We start from the raw sequence: 21,586 nt of genomic DNA on the forward strand, positions 1-21,586 counted from the left end.
GCTGTGCTGATGTTGAATCTCTTGTCTCGTTTCTTCAGGACATTTTCCTTTTTCTGCAATTCTCTCACTTCCCCAGCTAGTAACTGCTGACTCTGCTCTTTGAGCCTTGGGGAAGCCTGGGAGCCTAAAACCTTTTCTCCAAGCTGAGAACGGGGGACGTGGAGGGGCCTGTGTTCCGGGCCTGCAGGGTCCCGCCCCATTTCCACAGGCATCGTTGGTCCGGTGCCTGGCAGCCGGAGATGCCTCTCCTGCAGGGTCATCGAGAGAACTGGGTCAGTGGCCATCGGGGAGACACCTCGTGTCTGTCTGCTTTCTTCCCCGTTTGCCTTGGTGGCCCGGGGGGCACCTTTGGGGCCAGGGTGGGTGGCTCTGTGAGCGCAGGTCCTCGCCTCGTGAGGTGGCACCGGGGCAGGTCTGTGAGTGAAGAAAGCGGGATGCTCTTGGTGGAGGGGGATAGGGCCCCCGGCCCTGGGAGGGTGCTGGACCCCAAGGCGGGGTCAGGCTCAGTCAGCTTCCTTCCTGAAAGCGTGAGGCCCTTGGCGCTGACAGGGTGCCCTTCTTGTCCCCGTCTGGACAAGCGCACGGGGGTCCCAGGCTCGTCTGAGCCGAGGCGGGTGGTGTTGACGCCGGGTCTCAGAGAAGAAGTCCTGGAGGAAGCGTGCAGCCTGGGAGGTGGGGCATGGAGAGGACTCGCAAGAGCAGCCGCTGGTGTGACCCAGTGCAGGATGCTCCTGGAGGCTGAGAGACGAGCCAGCAGTGCGGGGCGCCAGGCTGCCCCGGTCTCCTCAGGGCTCGGAGCATCTGCTGGGCCTGGCGTGGGCTGGAGCCGGCCAGTGGCCTCACGGGGCCCGCCACCCCATCTGTGTTCCCTGCATGTACATATTGTGTAGGGGTGTATGCATCACAGATGCTTGTCACGTGTGCACATTATACACTCTAACAGGATCTATTCCCTGTGTGTACTGGATCCTTACTAGACACTATACGTGTGTACTATATATGAATATATGCCTTATATATACATGTTATGTGTCCATTATACATGGTAATAGAATCTATTCCCTAGGTGTATTATATGCATGTTAGTTGCTCAGTCATGTCTGACTCTTTGCAACCCCATGGTCTGTAGTCGGCCGAGTTCCTCTGTCGATGGAATTCTCCAGGCAAGAATACTGGAGTGGGTTGCATACCCTGCTCCAGGGGATCTTCCCAACCCAGAGTCAAACGCATGTCTCCTGCAGTGCAGGCGAATTCTTTACCACTGAGCCACTAGGGAAGCCCCATATATATGCATACTATATACTATATGTGCATATTATATATACGTATTACATACACATGTTATGTGTACATATTATACATGATCATAGAATCTATTTCCTGTGTATGCATATTTATATTATATATACATATTGTATACTGTAATAGAGCCTTATTTTCTGCATATTATAAATGAATATGTGTATTACCTATACACTTGTGTAAAGAGCCTCTTGATGAAAGTGAAAGAGGAGAGTGAAAAAGTTGGCTTAAAGCTCAACATTCAGAAAACGAAGATCATGGCATCCGGTCCCATCACTTGATGGCAAATAGATGGGGAAACAATGGAAACAGTGGCTGACTTTATTTTTCTGGGCTCCAAAATCACTGCAGATGGTGATTGCAGCCATGAAATTAAAAGACGCTTACTCCTTGGAAGGAAAGTTGTGACCAACCTAGACAGCATATTAAAAAGCAGAGATCTTACTTTGTCAACAAAGGTCCATCTAGTCAAGGCTATGGTTTTTCCAGTGATCATGTATGGATGTGAGAGTTGGACTATAAAGAAAGCTGAGTGCCGAAGAATTGATGCTTTTGAACTGTGGTATTGGAGAAGACTCTTGAGAGTCCCTTGGACTGCAAGGAGATCCAGCCAGTCCATCCTAAAGATCAGTCCTGTGTTCATTGGAAGGACTGATGTTGAAGCTGAAACTCCAATACTTTGGCCACCTGATGCGAAGACCTGACTCATTTGAAAAGATCCTGATGCTGGGAAAGACTGAGGGCAGGAGGAGAAGGGGATGACAGAGGATGAGATGGTTGGATGGCATCACCGACTCAATGGACATGGGTTTGGGTGGACTCTGGGAGTTGGTGATGGACAGGGAGGCCTGGCGTGCTGTGGTTCATGGGGTCACAAAGAGTCGGACACGACTGAGCGACTAAACTGAGCTACACCACTTATGTGTATTACATACTGTAATAGAATCGGCTTCCTTACACATTTGTTGTTGTTCAGTTAGTTGTGTCCAGCTCTCCGTGATGCTATGGACTGCAGCATGCCTGTACATTATTAGGGTCTGTATTTTCTGTATGTATTACATTATATATCATATATTCTTACTATGTACTATTGTGACCCATTGGACTATAGCTCTCCAGGCTCCTCTGTCCATTGGATTTTTCAGGCAAGAATACTGGAGTGGGTTGCCATGCCCTCCAGGGGATCTTCCCAACCCAGGGATCAGACCCGCATCACCTGTGTCTCCTGCATTGCAGGCAGACTTCTTTACCTGCTGAGCCATTGAGGAAGCTATATATATATATATATAGTATATACTATAATGGGCTTCCCTGGTGGCTCAGATGGTAAAGAATCCATTTGCAATGTGGGAGACCTTGGTTTGATCCCTGGCTCAGGAAGGTCCCCTGGAGGAGGGCATGGCAACCCACTCTAGTTTTCTTGCCTGGAGAATCCCCATGGACAGAGGAGCCTGGCGGGTTACAGTCAGTGGGGTTGCAAGGAATTGGACATGACTGAGCGACTAAGCACAGCACAGCACACATATACTATAAAGTCTGTATTTACTGTATATATATTATATGTATACCGTGTACAATGTATACATATTACGTGTGGATATATGCATTATGTATACACATTACGTATGCATATATTGTGCTGTGTTGGAGTCTGTATCTCCTGCACCTCTTTGATGGCCAGCTGGAAGCAACAGAAGCAGAAATCCTAGGACAGCAGGATGTAGAGGTAGAGCGAGGGGCAAAGCCTGGAGCCCAGTAAACCCTGAACTTCATGAATGCTGACCCAAGAGAGTTGAAAATGGTAACAACCACAATCATGGCAACTTAGCTAGAGTAACTATTGCATGCCCTCCTCCTGGACCTCCACTGTTGAGGACATGGAAGCCCACCTAGAGTCCTGCACCAGTGGGGGCAGAACCTAACTAGTCATGTCCAGAGGCCCTGATCCAACCACTAGGTTGTGCAGCCTTCCTCCTGGCAAACCCAGCATCCTGCAGAGGTCAGCTCTGGTGGTTCGAGGGTCTCCGTACAGTAGCACCATTCACAAAATGAAACCTTTTTTTCTGAGTAGAATCGTAGAGCTCAAAATCAACAGTGCAAAACAGGAAATCAGGGCATCATGGCTTCATCCTCATATTGACTTGGACGGTGGCCTTGAGAAAGTCACCTCTGCTTCTTGCCTGCACAGCCAGTGTGTGGCTTTACGCAGCTCACAGCCAACCCTCTGTGTGGTGTGGCGCATCAACCCACCAGCTATCTCACTTCTTAAGTAGCTGGTGCTATTCCTCAAACTTCTTAAACTGAACTACAGCTCTCAAATCTAGTCAATGTAACTCTTTTCCCCCAAACTGTTTGCTTAACACCACCAAATCTTACTGTCAAGACCTGATGACCACTTTAGACATTCAGTATTTGTAGTTGCAGAACCACCCTGGGGAATAGTGGTTACTCTTCTTCATACTCCTGGAGTTTGGAGCTGTCCATGTGGTGTGAAAAAATGACCATTCAGTTGAGTGTCCAAATCAGGAGTGGTCCCGGGATAAAAACAGTCCCCGTGTGGACCGGGGTGTCCACACAGGCTTTCCCTCCGGGTTGCTCCACATCTGACCCGGCTTCTGTGTTCTCTCGACAGACCAGCAGTATTCATGGTCCCCGACTCCGCACTTCAATGAAGAGAGGTACTCCCCCGCACCAAGGACTATGAAGGGCTTATCTGGGAGTCGGAACCCGCCGCTGTGCTCTGGCCACACATGTGGCCTGACGCCGCCCGAGGACTGCGAGCTAGGCCACCTGCACCACGGCCCCGAGGCGCGGCCGCCCTACCTGCTCAGCCCTGCCGACAGCTGCCCGCTGGAGCACCACCGCTGCTCCCCGCGGACCTCCATCCACTCCGACTGCGTGATGCTGCCTGTGGTGCTGGGCGACCACGTGTCCAGCAGCACCTTCCCCCGCATGCACTATAGTTCCCACTATGACAGCAGGGACGACTGCGCCGTGGCCCACGCAGGCGCCAAGATCAACCGCATCCCGGCCAACCTGCTGGACCAGTTCGAGAAGCAGCTGCCGCTGCACCGGGACGGCTTCCACACGCTGCAGTACCAGCGCGCCTCCGCGGCCGCCGAGCAGCGCAGCGAGAGCCCCGGCCGCATCCGGCACCTGGTGCACTCGGTGCAGAAGCTCTTCACCAAGTCCCACTCCCTGGAGGGCTCGTCCAAAGGCCACGTCAACGGCACCAGGGCCGACGGCAGGGCGGACGAGCACGCGCACGGCCACCACGCCAAGCATGGCCGGCGGAGCAAGAGCCGCGAGCGCAAGGTGGAGGGCCGGCCGCGTGGGGGCCCGGGCAGCTGGTGGGGCTCCGACGACAACCTGGACAGTGACAGCACCTGCCGCGCCTCCAGCGCGCTCGGCCGGCCCCACGCAGAGCCTTTGGCCCGCTGCTACCCCGACGCGCTGCCCGGCCCCTTCGGGGACCTCTCGCTGAGAACCTCCAAGAGCAACAATGACGTCAAGTGCTCGGCCTGCGAGGGCCTGGCCCTGACGCCCGACACCAAGTACATGAAGCGCAGCTCCTGGTCCACGCTCACCGTGAGCCAGGCCAAGGAGGCCTACCGCAAGAGCTCCCTGCACCTGGACAAGCCACCCGGGCCCCCGGAGTTGAAGCCGCCGCTGCGGCCCTGCCACTACCTGCAGGTGAGGGCTGGGTCCCGGTGCTGCAGGAGAAGGGGGCGTCCTGGCTCTGCAGGTGAGGGGGGCGTCCGGGCTCTGCAGGTGAGGGGGGCATCCGGGCTCTGCAGGAGAAGGGGGATCCTGGCTCTGCAGGTGAGGGGGGCATCCGGGCTCTGCAGGAGAAGGGGGCGTCCTGGCTCTGCAGGTCAGGGGGGCGTCCGGGCTCTGTAGGTGAGGGGTGCGTCCAGGCTCTGCAGGTCAGGGGGCGTCTGGGCTCTGCAGGTGAGTGGGGGAATCCTGGCTCTGCAAGTGAGGGGGGCATCCGGGCTCTGCAGGAGAAGGGGGCGACCTGGTTCTGCAGGTCGGGGGCGTCCAGGCTCTGCAGGTCAGAGGGGCATCCGGGCTCTGCAGGTCAGGGGGGCGTCCGGGCTCTGCAGGTCAGGGGGGTGTCCCTGCTCTGCAGGTGAGGGGGTTATCCCAACTCTGCAGGCTGCTGGTGGGAGCATCCTGGGAGGACCTGGAGTGTGGCGGGCCAGTCCCGGGGGCCTCTGAGGCTGCAGGATCCAGTGACGGCTACGTGTGCTCCCACAGCAACGTTTCCCCATCTGAAAGCGGCCAGTGGGGCCCAGGAATGAGTTTGCATGAGCTCACCAGCTTTCCCCACGCTGGCAGCTTTAAACCTTGGATATGTCAGGGAGCCTGGTTGTAGGAACCGAATCTGTTCTCTGGGGTGTGGGTGAAACACACCGCAGGCAACAACAGGCACGGGCGGGTGCGGACACAGTGACCTCGGAATTCTCTGGGGCCCTTCCTGTCCTCTTGGCTCCTAACCACATGTGCCCAAATGAAAGGGGAGCCCAGCACCAAGAGGCCCCCTCTTTTTTCCAGAGGCCTCTGCAGTTACTTCTCTCAGCTAACAGTGCTGTTAGCAAAGCTCTGAAACCTGAAGTTTCCTTCAGGGCACATGTAATTTGCATTCGAATCCACCCTTCGATGGGTGATGCGGGCTGTGCACAGGATTGGAGAGGTTCTCTTGGAACCCTGAGTAACCGTCTGATCGCCAGTGTCTGATTGCTGGCTGAGTTGTCAGGAAGTCAGTTAACCAGGCAGATAAGCAACCGTGATTCTTCTCAGGCATCAGGTGGCTGTGAATTGGAATTGCGTTAGCAATTCCAACCGCCACCTGGAGCATGCTCCATGACCGAGTGGATCTGGTTTAAAAGGAAAATGTGCTTATCAGATTGCTTTAATAGGCAGATTTATTCAAAGAGACAGATTTAAATAGCAATATTTAAATAATATTGCTTATTATTATTTTATTTTAAAATAGTAATATTTGATTAATATTAATTAAAATATTAATATTTAAGAGACTTAAATTTTACTTGTAGTTACTTGCTAAATGCCCTTCAGTTGTGTCCAACTCTCTGTGACCCAATGGACCCCACCAGGTTCCTCTCTCCTTGGAATTCTCCAGGCAAGGATACTGGAATGGGTTGCCATCCCCTCCTCTAGGGGATCTTCTCAATCCAGGGATCGAACCCAGGTCTCCTGCGTTGCAGGCAGGTTCTTTACCACTGAGCCACCAGGAAGTCCTTGCTAATGCATAAATAGGAAGTTTTTGCCTGAACATCTGTAAAGGACTGTGATAAACATGGGAGATGTGAGACTTGGAGTGCCCCAGGCCCCACCCCTCCCCAGGCTGCTGGTGTCCCAGGGGCTGGAGCCCCAGCCCTTCCACAGTCTCCCTGCTGACTGCACTGCACTTCCTGGGAATCCTCCCCAGCCAGATCAGAGGCAGGGGAGTGGAAGAGTTTGTCTGTAGCTGCTGCTGTAGGAGTAAGATTTAAAAGAACAGAGGAGAGAAATAAATGTTCATAGGCTCTTTTTGTTTTCTCCACCAGAAGCTAGAGAAATCTGGAGGTGAGCAAAAGTGTTGTATTTTGTTTTCACCTTTGGTTTGTACAGAATACGTAGTTAACATTAGAGGAAGTCCGTTTTATGTTAAGTAGGTCAAAGCAGACAACAGAGTTGAAAGAAAATTCTGATGTTTTATTCTTTCAAAGAGCTTGCTTTGGTTGTTTCCTCCATCAGCAGACACAACATCTAAAGTCGGAGTTTTAATGAATATCACACTGACCGGGTGGGTGACGTGCAGCTGGTCAGCTCAGGAGCGGATGCTCCCTGTCACGCCCTGCCCTGAGTTCCAGGGACACAAGGTGGACGATGGCTGCCCGACCCTGGTGGGAGGACAGATGGGGGCAGCTGCCTCTGTCACACCTAGAGCACACTGGGAACACCTGGAGCACACTGGGAGCACACTGGGAGCACACCTGGAGCACACTGGGAACACACCGGGAGCACACCGGGAACACACCTGGAGCATACTGGGAGCACACCGGGAACACACCAGGAGCACACCGGGAACACACCTGGAGCACACTGGGAGCACACCGGGAACACACCGGGAGCACACCGGGAGCACACTGGGAGCACACTGTGAACATACCTGGAGCACACCGGGAGCGCACCTGGAGCGCACCGGGAGCACACCGGGAACACACCCGGAGCACACCGGGAACACACTGGGAGCACACGGGGAACGTGGGCCTTGACCCCTCCAGTGCAGCCCCCCTCCAGCGTCACGCAGCCTGGGACCAGCACCAGCTCTGGTCCCCTTCTCCCATCCTGGGCCCTGGCATCTCCCCCCGCCTCCTTCACTTTCTGTCCCTCCTTCCTGTCTCTGTTGTTTCTGCCCGACTGGCGGTCCAGACCCACGGGGTCCCTCCGGTGACCAGGGTCTCCCTCCACATGTGTGTTGACCATGCTGCAGTGTCTTGTCTGGGGTCTGCTGGGGGAAGAGCTCCCGGCCCGACACTCCAGGAGCTGTTGGAGGAGATGAGCAGAAGCACATGGAGCTGAGGGCCACCGTGAGCACGGAGGCTTCCCCAGGCTAGAAGGGCATTTCAGCCTTGCCCCCAATACCCAGCCCTGCCAAGGTCTGCACGTCCCAGCCCCAGGCACCCAGCCTGCCCCACCGTCCTTCACGGGAGAGGGCTCCAAATGCTGTGGGTCGTGAGCAGCCTGCTCCTGGGTCACTCATGAAGCTGATAAGGTCCCCTGGCCCCTGGCTCGAGTGCACACAGAAATACAGCCTACGACGCTGCCTTTCCCAGCGTTGCTACCACAGTGGGTTCTGTGCTGAGGGTGGCGGGCGTGCCAGCCCACGAGGCAGCTCCTCTCTGACTTCCCACTGCGAACATTCAGTCACACACAGGCCCTGTCATTCTTAACTGGTGAACGGGAATGAAGTAGCATGCTCACCCACACAATATTACACGTTTCTGTAGTGACTGACGGTTTCCCAAGGGTCTTTCTTACACTCTCTTGAATCTAACCACAGCGTCTGATGTATACGCAATCAGTGAGGCAGAGAGATTTACCAGGCTCATGGCTGGCAAATGCTCAAACCCCACCATCCGTCAATGAAGAATTTATTTCAGCAACATTCCTCAAATGCCTGCCTGTCACAGGCCCGAGACCAAGCCAGCACCTGACAGTGATGCAGTGAACGGTCGCAGCCTCCTGGGTCAGTCCACGTGCTGGACAGTCGTCACTCCCATCAGCCCTGCCCCCGTGTGCTGGGATAGGGGACAGCGTCCGGACAGAGGTGGGGTCACTTCAGACGGGGTGTGGAGGAGTCGGTCTCAGAGCTGACCCACACCCTCAGCTCTTGGTCGGAAGTCAGCATTTACTTCGGGCTGTGTGGAAGCACCCAAGGCCTGAGGCCTTTGAAGTGCTTGAGGCAGAAACCAGAAAAGGCCCATTTGGTAAAGATGGATGGTTTTTCTAAACCACACATGGAAGGCTGACTGCACGTTAGGCTCGACTTTTCGCCGTGTGGACGGGTGGCACCCGACTCCCACGTTGTTCAAGGCTCAAGTGCACAGGCTCATGTCCATGTATAAAGCCTCCAAACACTAATAAAACAGAGAAATAAAAGGAAGGTCACTTGTGAAATAAGAACATGAATCTTAATATCAAATCGTCTGGTCCCTGACAGACGTGTCCAGAGGGAAGGGGAGAATTTGGGAGCTCGTTTCTGGGTGAAGACTTGCCGCTAATCTGGACCCGAGGAAGGAGTCTCAGAGGCCCGCCCGCAGGCTGCTCTGACCTCCAGGTGGAACAGCGCACCACAGTTCCCTCCATCAGTGACACCGCGCAGAGGAAACCAAGAGCACTGTGGTTTACATACAGAAAAGAGCTGTAGTCAAGGCTTGGGTCGTCACAGACAGGAAGGCAAACGCTGGGATCACACAGGACAGGAGCCTGCCCTCCAAGGGGTGGGGTCACACAGGACAGCAGCTGATCCTCCACGGGGTGGGGTTGCGTCCTGCTTCTTGACCCCCGGGGTGCTGGCCACATCCCCCCAGTGTGTGGCATCACAGCCGCCCCAGACAGATGTCCAGGCTGCCCTCGAGGGCGCCCCACTCAGACCCATGGTCTTGCACTGTGACAGCCTGGAACTGGGAAGCCCAGCTGTCTTGCTCTGTTATATTCCCAGGGCAAATGTGCCTGGCGTGCATTTAAAACAAAACAAGAAAATTGTGGACTGAATGGAGAAGACATGTCCCCACATGGACACCTAGTGTTTGATGGCATTTTCTTCCTTGGTTTCAGCACCTGGAAGAGAATATTATTACAAAACCCCTTGTACCTTTGCCATGCTGCTTAAAAGGAAGAAAGGACATTTTAATCTGCAGCCTGAAATCTTCTTCAAGCAATAAGCAGGAGATACTGAAATCTACACTCACCTCAACCTTAAGAAGATGCCTATTCAGAAATTGTAAATGTCAGTGCTCTAAGCAAGTAGGAAATTAGAGTAATAGTTATCTCTAAATGCAGCAAAGGTTACACATGGATTCGCAGAAGCTGTGGATACCATGAAAAGAAGTTTATTCGTCCATGAAGCACTTGATGTTTTGGGGTCCACCCTGGCCACCCTCACGCCTGCCACTGCAGGTTTGTGAGCCTGTAATGTGCTGAATAAAGCGTTCTTTACTGAGGCACGGTGGCATTTCAGTGTCACTCCCCCGTTCTTTTTACAGTCTGCAGACATATGCTTTGGAATCAGCGTTGCAACTGCCCTTGACTCTGGTTTACTCTCCTTCTGTATTGAAATCTCGTCTGTCAAAGACTGCGAAATTGGCAGCTTCAATCAGAAACAAAAATATACAAGCTGATCTCATTTGTTAGTTAATTCACAAGCTTCTGGGAAAAAAAACCTCTACTTTGTTTTTTTTTTAACAGAAGCATGTTTTTGATTCACAAAAATTCCATAAGCTGCCAGTGGGAACGCGTCTTCCCTGGCACGTGGCTCCTCCCCATCCACCTCCCACCAGCCTCCTTGGAGCGCCTGCCCCACAGCCGAGCCCCTCTCCCGGGCGCTGGCGGGGGAGCTGGAGTCTCTGTGAGACTCTTCTGCCTGCTGCTCGAGTCCCAGTGACTTAGAGCCCCCAGCCTCACCTCCAGGAAGCCTTCCCCGATCACCTCCTCTCTGTCAACAGCTTCCTCTGGCTCCTTCCCTATTTGCCCTCTGCACCTCCTTCTTTGCCCTAATTAAACCATAATCACTTTATTTTATGCCTGTCTCCTCTACTGAAATGTATTCTCACTTGGGACTAAATTTTCTTAAATTAAAAAAATAAGTTTACTTTTTATTACAATAGTTATTAATATATATATGGTCCATGTAGAAAATTTAGAAAACATAAAGAAAAATCATTGAAAAGCCCACCATTACTGTCTCCCAGTGATCATTGCACATCCTCCCGGCTGTGTTTCTATGCATAATACAGCATCTCTGTCTTTCAGGGCTTCCCTGGTGGCTCAGCGATAAAGAACCCCCCTGCCAATGCAGGAGACAAAGTAGACATGGTTCAATTCCTGGGTCGGGAAGATCCCTGGAGAAGGAAATGGCAACCCACTCCAGTATTCTTGCCTGGGAAATCCCATGGACAGAGGAGCCTGGTGGGTACAGTCCATGTGGTCTCAAAACATCAGACACAACTGAACACGCGTGCACACGCACACACATCTGCTTTTACAGTATCAGAAACATGGTGTCCAAAGTTTAGAAAGTGCTCTCCCTCATGGACATCTCTCCTTGGCTAAATACTCGTTCTTGTGCATATTATCCATGGCATGGTTTAGTAGATATTTTCAACCACCCCATGAGATATTATCAGTTCCCTCCTTTGACCCTAATGATCAGTTCACAGTCCCCAGCACGAATCCTGTTGTCTGGGGACATTGCTGGGTCAGAGGCACCCACAGATCGAGTCTTCCGACTAGTGGCATAAAGCGTGGGCCCATGTTACTGCTGGGCAAGAGGCTGGGGGCAGCCTCTGTCCCACAGCCTTGTCCATCCTCCAGTTTTCGGGATTGCTGAAACTGACCCCTGTGAGGAGAGAGGCCTGGATGTCTGGAGAAGCCCAGACTTCCCTCCTCCTGATCTCCTCTCCCGAGTGCCCCCACTCCTGTAATCCTGTGTCTTTCCCCAGTGGCTGTGTTGCCGGCGTTTCTTCTTCTTCCCGCAGTGTCTCTGGCAGCTCTGTGCTGCCCTCTGTGGTCTCGTGCCCACCCGCCTGCCCAGGTCTGGACCCCTCCCCGGGGTCACCATCCCCTTGAAAGCCGCTGGGAGATGGGCGCTCAGCACCTGGCTGTAGGGAACTTGGACATGCTGCCCCCAAGCCCTGCTCTGCAGCTGGGAGTCCCTGGGCCACGTCGCCCTGAGGGTCAGGCCTGTGAGGACCCAGAGTCTCTGTCCTGTGAAGCCCCCTCCTCTTCCACGTGAGGCTGGCGTGTCTCTGTGTCTTTCATGGACCCAGCCTGGCCCGGGGTTGGGGCCGGTTCCGCACCCAGGCTGCAGGGAGGTTCAGTGGAGTGTCACCATGGGGTCTGGGGGGCTCGGTACCCATGCGCTCACCCTCACTGAGGGGCGCCCGCTCCCTGCGTGTTGGTGGGGGCCCCAGAAGGGGCATCCGTCGTGCCCTGGGCTGCAGTGTGCAAGATGGAAGATGGAGAAAAAGTGCTTTCAGCTGATAACTCTGCCCTGGCAGCTAGCCCTGCGTGTCCCTGGCTGGGACGGTAACGAACAGCCCAGTGGCCCCATCAAAACTGAGAGATGACAAATGAACGCATCAACAGACAAGCTCACAGACACAGAGAAAAGACGTGCGGTTGCCGAGGCGGGCAGGAGGGGTGGGGAGGACTAGGGGTTTGGGGTTAGCAGATGTAAACTAGTGTTTACAGGGTGGGTAAACAGCAGGTCCTACTGGATAGCACGGGGAACTGGATTCAATATCCTGTGATAACCACAGTGGAAAAGAATATGAAAAACAGTGTATATATGTATAGCTGAATCACTTTGTTATACAGCAGAAATTAACACAAGGTTGTAAATAAATTGAACTTCAATTAAAAAAAATTTTTTTTTTAACGTGGAAAGATGGCAAGACTCCTTTTACAATGAACCCACTCCAGTATTCTTGCCTGGAGAATCCCCATGGACAGAGGATCCTGGCAGGCTCCATGGGGTCCATGACTTCGCAAGGAGTCAGGACTGAATGACTACGCACAGCGCAGCCATTAACCACAGGACAAGCCCCACCTACGAAGACTTTGTCAACACGGAACTGCATCATCTCCACGAAGAGCATGGTGGGAGATTCCCTCCTCCAGCGTGAAGAGCATGTGCACTGGGTCCTTGGACTACATAGCTCCGTGTGATGGTGCTGGCGCGTGTGGACTCACACATCCCCCTACACTCGGCCACTGCCTGGTGTGGTTTTGGTTTTTGTCAGCATCACGGCTGGTGGAGCGTGAAGGGACCACTCTGCCCTGAGCGCCTGTGGCGGAGACAGCCTGTGATGTGTGTGCTGTGTGAGGACCTCGGGTTTCCTGGGGGGCGGATCAGCACCGATTGCAGGCCTGCTCCTTCCTCCCCGCAGCGCAGCCTGCACGCACGCTGCCAACAGCACACGGTCTGAGTGCCGGGACTCAGGTCCGGGCATGCCCTGGCGGGCAGGGCCCCAGCGTGCCGGGCCCCGGCGTGGGGACCACGACCCACGCCCCATGTCAGCGCTCACAGGCCTCAGGGCCTCCTCCTCTGGTTTCCTTCTTCTCCTCCTTTCTTCCTCTCCACACTGGAGACCTCTTTTGTCCAGTTTTCTCAAGGTTCAACTGCTTTCTCACCACAAGGAAATAAATCTAAGTGTTAGCAGTGGTTTTTCCAGGTGCTGAAACTACATTTTTTCCTCATTCTACTTTTCTAACATTTTCTCACTTTTCCCATAACGCTTGTCACTTTTATAACAGGAGGAAAAGCAATGATTATATGTGAACATCCTTTTGGGATTTGAGTGACGGACCATGAAGAAGCATGTGACGTTCGGTGCTGAGTGCTGGTGACGAGCCGTGTCTTCGGGGGCTGCGTCCCCAGGAGGCAGCTGGGGCCCTGACGCCCTGTGTGCTCTCCCCAGGTGCCCCAGGACGAGTGGGCAGGGCGCCCCACGGGGGGCAGAGACGACGAGATCCCCTGCAGGAGGATGAGGAGCGGGAGCTACATCAAAGCCATGGGCGATGAGGACAGCGGGGACTCGGACTCCAGCCCCAAGACGTCCCCCAAGCTGGCCCTCCGGCCGGAGCCCCTGCTCACATCCATCGGACAGAGGCCGCTGGGAGACCTCCAAACGTAAGCCCCCTGCACCTCCCCCGCCCCAGCCCAGGGCTTTCCTCACACGAGCCAGCAGTCAACCCAGAAAAAGCCCAGGATTGAAAATATTGGACTCAATGGCCATCAATTTAAAGTCCTCTTTAAAAAACCTATTAGACCTTTGGTTACACTTACTGCATAGTAATGAAGGAAATATACTAGGGTGATTTTTAAGTCAGGTATTAATATTTGAGCACCAGTCATAGCCAGTGAGCACCAGTCATAGCCACCCATGTCTTCTCAGATCATTGCAGCTATGTATCAGGAGTTCCTGTGTGTGAGAGACAGTCACAGTGGGGAGTTTTGTGTTTACTGTAACTTTACAGGCGCGTAGGCAACAAAGTTTTTGCAAGGTAAGAACAGGAACTGGATTAATTTTACAAATATCATAGAATATGCTTTATATATTTGTCCAAAGATACACTGTGGGGTTTTTAAAATTGAAATATAGTTGATTTACAACGTTGCGCCAATCTGTGCTGTATAGCAAAGTGATTTAGTTACATGCATGCACACACTCTTTGTTTAAAGTCTTTTCCACTGGGTTTATCCCAGGATATTGGGTACCGTTGTCTGTGCGCTTGTTTATCCAGCCTGTCTGTGACAGTTTGCACCCGCAGTCCACGCCCACCCCCACGCCTCCCGGCAACCACACGTCTGTTCCGTGTCTGTAAATCTGCTTCTGTTTCATAGATAAGTTCATCTGGGTTACTTTAGATTCCACATATAAGCGATATCATGTGGCGTTTGTCTTTCTCTTTCTGCCTTACTTCACATAGTATGATAATCTCTAGGTCCATCCACGTTGCTCAAATGGCATCATTCCACTCTTTTTTATGGCTGAGAAATGTCCCGTTGCGTATCTGTTCCACACCGTCTTTGTCCACTCATCTCTGCGTGGACAGACAGGATGAGCCCCGGTCTTGGCTATTGTGACTACTGCTGCAGTGAACACAGGGGTGCGTGCTGAGATACACTGCGGGTAAATTCAACTGATTTCCGAAATATAAACAGAGGAAACGAGGAACTTGGCTATTCGTTTGAATGATGAAAACACGACTGCAGTTCTTAGCTGTCAGACTGTCGTCTGTTTCCGGTCCTTCCAGCTAAGTCTGGATTCACATGCAAAGAAGCACCTGCTTTTTCCACCACGAGCTTGGCTTCTCTGGTGTGGAGGTTCGACAAGAGGGTGAAGCAGCAGGTCAACGCTGTTCCCGGGGCATGTGCTACATTCTCCTTATATGTCTGTAGATTATTCTTTTCCCCCATATCTGACGCTGCAGTGGATACATGACGCGGAGCGGGTGGTGCTGTGCCCAGACAGTACCATGCCTTGTAGGACGACTCCGCGGATTCGCAAAGTCCATGAAACTCCCATAGCAAGTTGTTCCTTGTGTTAAGATACGAAATTTCTCTTGAAAATATGTTACTGGGCGGTACATCAATTAAGTTGTTGTTATGGCCTGTTAGGATCTTAGCACATCTTGGGATTTTATAGGTTTCAATATCATTTCATTTATTTTCATCTTAAATGACCTCACAAAAGCTCAGCTCTTTCCCCAGGGAGGTTAAAACTGTGCCCACGTTATGGAACAAAACCCTGACTCAAAGGGATGAGGTGCCTTGGCCACATAAGGACCAGGGGTTTGATTGAAAACGGTTATTGTAATTCCACGTTCAGGGAAAGTACTTCACCTGAACAGCAGGAGTGCATGCCAGGGACCACGTGCTTTCTGTGAGAAAGGAGAAGGTGGTTCCAAAGTTGGGTTTAAAACATGGCCCTGAGCAGAAAGTCTGGGATTTAGCAGCTCCCCAGATGTGTTTCCCTCCAGCACCACAGAACTTCACCAGTGGGAGCTGACTGACAGGCGGATTAAGATTCAAATGATAAACATAAGAATTAGTGTCTGCTGACCTCCTTCAGGTTTTTATTCTCCTCTTGGTATGCACAGTTAATTCTATTGATGTTAATAATGGTATTCAAGAAGGCAGATAAAATAGCCAGAAATAGCCCGGTAATTATACTTTAGTTCTAATTGGATGGATTGAGGATGGATTGATGTTCTTACGGCTAACCTGTCATATGGGCATGCTGACCCCTGGGGGTTTTACATGCCTCCTGCCTCACATACACTCTCCTGTGTGATGGACTTGCCCAGCAAGCCTGCTTTGGTCTGCCTGGCTGAGACCTGCAAGGGTCTGGAGCTACCTGTCGTCAGCCCTTTTGAGCCACATAATGTAACCTCCCTTCTGTGAAGGCTGCTTGACCTCTGGGGACAGTGGTTCTGTTGAGTGTCTTGTCTTCCTGCTGTTACACCAAGAAAGCAGCCAGTCCTCCCATTAATAACTGACCGTGCTTCCTTATTACACGTGCAGGGATTCTCGCTCTCCCCTTGCTGTGTTCTCTAAACAGTGCAAGGTGACAGAAAGTCTGTTCACTCTGGAAAGAAAAATGAAGCAAAAACAAACAAGCAAAGACTTGTCGCACTTGTTTTACTGCCCAGAATTCTCAAGAGTTGTGTTGATTGATCGAGGACAAACTCTCTCTCTATGGGTCAGACCCTGCCCACAGGCAGATGCCACTGAGAGCTATTTTAAATGCAATGTAAATTTCAAGATGCTATTGAATCCAATTTACTAGGTTTTAAATTAGTTTATGTATTAATATCTGGAGAGTTCACTTTTTATTATTATGAAAGGTAGACCAACTAATTTAATTTTAGGGTCTTTTTCTACTAAGTTGAATTGAGAAGTCTAATCTCTAATAATTTTGAACATCTCTGAGTCATTCTCTCAAGAAGGTAGCATTTTAAATTTGCAGAGAAAGGAGAGCTTATGTTACGAATTACTTCATATGTAAAGATAAACTCAGGAGGGTTACAGATATAAACATAAGAATCATGTTGGCATATGTAACTGTATACAGGTGTGTGTATATGTCTACATGTGTATGTATGGTGTGTGTATATGTACACGTGTGTATGTACAGGTATGTGTATATGTCTACATGTGTATGTACGGTGTGTGTATATGTCTATGTATGTATATACAGTGTGTGTATACATGTGTACATACAGGTGTGTGTATGTACATGTGTATATATGTACATGAATCTGCATGTGTGAATATTTTACAATCTTGAGTTGGAGAAGGTATCAGTTCAGTTCAGTTCAGTCGCTCAGTCATGTCCGACTCTTTACGACCCCATGAATCGCAGCACGCCAGGCCTCCCTGTCCATCACCAACTCCTGGAGTTCACTCAGACTCACGTCCATCGAGTCAGTGATGCCATCCAGCCATCTCATCCTCTGTCGTCCCCTTCTCCTCCTGCCCCCAATCCCTCCCAGCATCAGAGTCTTTTCCAATGAGTCAACTCTTCGCATGAGGTGGCCAAAGTACTGGAGTTTCAGCTTCAGCATCAGTCCTTCCAAAGAACACCCAGGACTGATCTCCTTTACTATGGACTGGTTGGATCTCCTTGCAGTCCAAGGGACTAGCAAGAGTCTTCTCCAACACCACAGTTCAAAAGCATCAATTCTTCAGCGCTCAGCTTTCTTCACAGTCCAACTCTCACATCCATACATGACCACTGGAAAAACCATAGCCTTGACTAGACGGACCTTTGTTGGCAAAGTAATGTCTCTGCTTTTGAATATGCTATCTAGGTTGGTCATAACTTTTCTTCCAAGGAGTAAGCGTCTTTTAATTTCATGACTGCAGTCACCATCTGCAGTGATTTTGGAGCCCCCCAAAATAAAGTCTGACACTGTTTCTACTGTTTCTCCATCTATTTGATATTGAGTTATGGCAGCAGATGCCATGATCTTAGTTTTCTGAATGTTGAGCTTTAAGCCAACTTTCTCACTCTTCTCTTTCACTTTCATCAAGAGGCTTTTAGTTCCTCTTCACTTTCTGCCATAAGGGTGGTGTCATCCTTATGACACCACTTGAGGTTATTGATATTTCTCCCAGCAATCTTGATTCCAGCTTGTGCTTCTTCCAGCCCAGCGTTTCTCATGATGTACTCTGCATAGAAGTTAAATAAGCAGGGTGACAATATACAGCCGTGATGAACTCCTTTTCCTATTTGGAACCAGTCTGTTGTTCCATGTCCAGTTCTAACTGTTGCTTCCTGACCTTCATATAGGTTTCTCAAGAGGAAGGTCAGGTGGTCTGGTATTCCCAATGCATATCCCAACCTTATTCCACAGTGAGAAACTACAAAATATTGACATATTTTAATTCATAAAACTAAAAACATATTCATGGTAAAGGCCAACAAACAAATGAGCAAACTAAAGGTACTGTCACCAAAGTAAGACAGTCATGGAAACCTGGGGAAATGCCCCATGATACAGGTGACATGTGCTCACATTCCTCACACAGAGAGACACCTTGCAATTCAGTCAGGAAGAGATGAGCACTGCGGCCATATAAACAGGCAGAGGCCAGAGAAGACGTTCACATACCTCATCAGTGACTGAAAGTCTGGGAGAGCTCTAGCATTCCACTGAAAACTAAAAATCTAAACTCCCGTTCTAGAGTGTAAAGGTGCAGAAATGTAGTGGTGCTCACTAGTTCTCGTGCATCACTGAAGGAAGCAGTCAGTTGTCCGCATGCCCGTCAGCAGGGATCTGGTCGCACAGGTGGATTCACCTGGAAGAGCAACACAGCTAAGATGCTCTTCATTGTTACATCATCAGTAATAGCAGAAGTTACAGTAACCCAGAGTCCACCATGATAGTACTGACTGAACAATAGATATACTCAAGTATTGAAATAGTAGAATATTATTAATAGGATATACTAGAATATTAGGCAGCTATAAAAATGAGGAACACTTCTATGTGCTAATTGTGGAGCAATCCAGATTACATCAACTTTAAAAAACAAAGTACAGGACATTATTATATAGCTGCCACTTTTTTAAAAAAACGTGAGAGACTGAGAATCTTTTTATGTTTATTGTAACTACAGATTCTCTCTTTTTTAAATTTGTTCATGTGTTTTTTGGCTGTGCTGGGTCTTCGCTGCTGCGTGGACTCTTTCCTAGCTGTGGAGAGTAGGGGCTGCTCTTCGTCACGGTGCTTGGGCTGCTCTTGTCAGGGAGCGCAGGCTCCAGGGGCGCGGGCTTCAGGAGGCGTGGCCCCTGGGCTCAGCTGGTGCAGCTCCCGGGCTCACCTGTTCTGCGGCCTGTGGGACTGAACCTGTATCTTCTCACTTGGCAGGTGGGCTCCTCCACTGAGCCGCCAGGGAAGACCCGATGCTGCCACTTTTATATGATAAAATGGGAAAATAAGACTAAAACGCGTGTCAGATTGTATTACATAAAGAGACAATAGAAGAATCAATAAGGAGCTAATAAAAATGTTTCCATCTAAGGAGCGAGGAGGAAGCAGGTGTAACAGGGATGGACAGGACATCTCAATGTGCCTCTTTTATATATGGTGTGGACCTTCATTTATGCAAACGTGCCATCTAGTCAGAAATATCAGAACTTAAAAGACGTAATAAAAGAAAGTAAAACCCACTCTCAAGAGACAGAGCAGCCAAGAGAAGATTTAGAGATGACTCATGACAGAACCATCAGAGAGAACTTTAAAATAATGGATTAATGCCATAAAAGATCAAAGGGAAAACGTGGAGTACTCAAAGACACCAAAGGGAAATGGGCAGAGAGAGAAAGTGTAAGGAAGAGGGAGGCAGAAGCACTGCAGGGGAAACCCACGGTGTTAGAAGCAGAGGTGCTGAGCTCATCAGTAGATGCGGCACAACCACGTGATGGTCAGTGAACTTGAAGATAGTCTGCAGGAATCACCACACACACAGAAATGTAGGAAACAGAAGCAGAAAAGAGCACTCCAGAGCTGTGGGCAAACGTTAAATTGTCCAAGGAACTGAATCCCAGGAAGAAAAGAGAAGGTGCACAGTCCATGGAAGAAGCATTTGAAGATGTAACGCCCAAGAGTTCTGAAAACAGTGAAGGATGGCAAATCACAGACTGAAGAATCTAGAAAGCCTCGAGAAAGATAAGTACCCCAAACAAACCACCAAAACCCCGTACAAATACACACATATTCAAACCGCCAGAAACCGAGAATAAAGAGAAAATCTTAAAGAAAGCTGGAGAAAAATAAAGGACATTACACACAGAGGAACAAACCTTCTCACAGGGTTTTTGTCATAAACTAGTCAAGCCAGAAAACAATGAAGTGACACCTTTAAAGTATTAAAAGAAAAACCTATGAAGCCAGAATTTGAGACTTAGAGAAAGTATCTTTCAAAAATGAAGAAAAGATCAACTTTTGAGGATAAAGATAGCCACTATTAGCTATTTTTCTCCATTTTAATTACTTTTTCAAATTTCTGTAATGAATATGTAAAGTGCTTAATACTGACCACCTTTCCTTTCCAGCCCTTTGGGCAGGGAACTCGACTCAGAGGTAAAAGTAATACATACTGTCCTTTCTTCCCAACATTTTCCCTCTTCTCATCGTAGGATCTCTCGAATCCGCCCTCAAGTCAGGTCGTTCCTGACCACCCTCACAGCTGCACGCGTGTCCCCTCGGTCTACACCCAGCTGCTTCTGTGCGCTTTCTCTCCTGCTCATCCAGCCGTGACACGCGTGTCCCCCCACAGCGCTGAGGGCAGTGCCCAGTTCATCTCCTGGCGAACCAAGGGATCTGATTGTGTAATGGATGGAGAGCTGTCACGCTCGAACAATGAAGAGTGCTGAAAGCCATCACTCTTTACATGCGAGTCGCTCTCTTTACACCTGTGGTCTTCAGATGTCTAACAGCGATGGCATGGATGATCAGCCAAACACTTACGAGAAGTCAGACAGGACTTTCTGTTAACTAAACAGAAGCCAACGGCTGTCAAAGCCCCACCTGTCCCCAGACAATGCACTGAATAAAGAGATTAGAGCAAAAGAGGTGAATCTGTAAGATTTGAGAGCAAAATTAAACAACATTAAGCCTAATAGTAAACCTAAAGCAGCAGTGATTTATGCAACTTTCCTAAAGGTAGTAAAGATGAGTTATTCTATTAAAATCATTGCCTTCCTTGGTGTATTGTACTTAGTATATGCATTTGTTTCTTTATTCCTCCAATAAGTAAGTTTGTGCTAGGACTGGGTGTGTAAATAAGGTATCAAGTAAATAAATGATTGAAAGTACAGACTTGCCAGGGCACTAACCAGGCAAGCAAAACTAATCAGTTAATTTTCAGTGACAGGAATCATCTTTACAGACTATTAAAAAGTGAGATTTTGATGAACCAAATTGCTCTTGAAATAATTTATTGAGATAAAGATGTTTTTAAAAATCTCTTTTATTGCAAAATTTGGCAAATATATATATAAATGTATGTGCATTCTTTAACTTTTTATTTTGTTTTGGAGTGTAGCCAATTGCCAATGTCTCGACTGTTCCAGGTACACAGCAAAGAGACTGAGCCACACATATACACGTACCCCTTCTCCCCCAAACTCCCCACCTACCCAGGCTTCCACGTAGCGTCGAGCAGAGTTCCTTGTGCTGCACAGTAGGTCCTTGTTGGCCGTCCATTTAAAAATATAGCAGTGTGTACACGTCCATCCCAAGGCCCCTAACTGTCTCTTCTCCCCATCCTTCCCACCGGTAACCGTAAGTTCCTTCTCTCCATCTGTGAGGCTGTCTCTGTTTTATAGACAAGTTCAAGCCTCCAATGAGAGCTCAGTTTGGCTGGCACCTTAGTGTCGATCTGTGATACTGTGAGCAGAGAACCTGGTCACTGTGGGCCAGACTGTGACCTGCAGTTCTAAGGCAAGCTAACTCTTGAGTGTTGCTTTAAGCCACT

The 21,586-nt window shown here is 50.0% G+C and overlaps 1 protein-coding gene across 4 annotated transcripts in view; it reads left to right on the forward strand.

Annotated features, from left to right (window-relative positions):
* Nucleotides 1–21,586, forward strand: part of DLGAP2 (DLG associated protein 2) — a 645,672-nt gene that overhangs the window by 544,477 nt on the left and 79,609 nt on the right. For all 4 annotated transcript variants that reach the window (XM_070781742.1, XM_070781741.1, XM_070781744.1 and 1 more), the window contains 2 exons: nucleotides 3,935–4,995; nucleotides 13,515–13,726. In XM_070781742.1, coding sequence (XP_070637843.1) covers nucleotides 3,935–4,995; nucleotides 13,515–13,726 — 1,273 coding nt within the window. The remainder of the gene's footprint in view (nucleotides 1–3,934; nucleotides 4,996–13,514; nucleotides 13,727–21,586) is intronic.

This window comes from Bos indicus, chromosome 27, assembly GCF_029378745.1.
Source record: "Bos indicus isolate NIAB-ARS_2022 breed Sahiwal x Tharparkar chromosome 27, NIAB-ARS_B.indTharparkar_mat_pri_1.0, whole genome shotgun sequence".
Lineage (NCBI taxonomy): Eukaryota > Metazoa > Chordata > Mammalia > Artiodactyla > Bovidae > Bos > Bos indicus.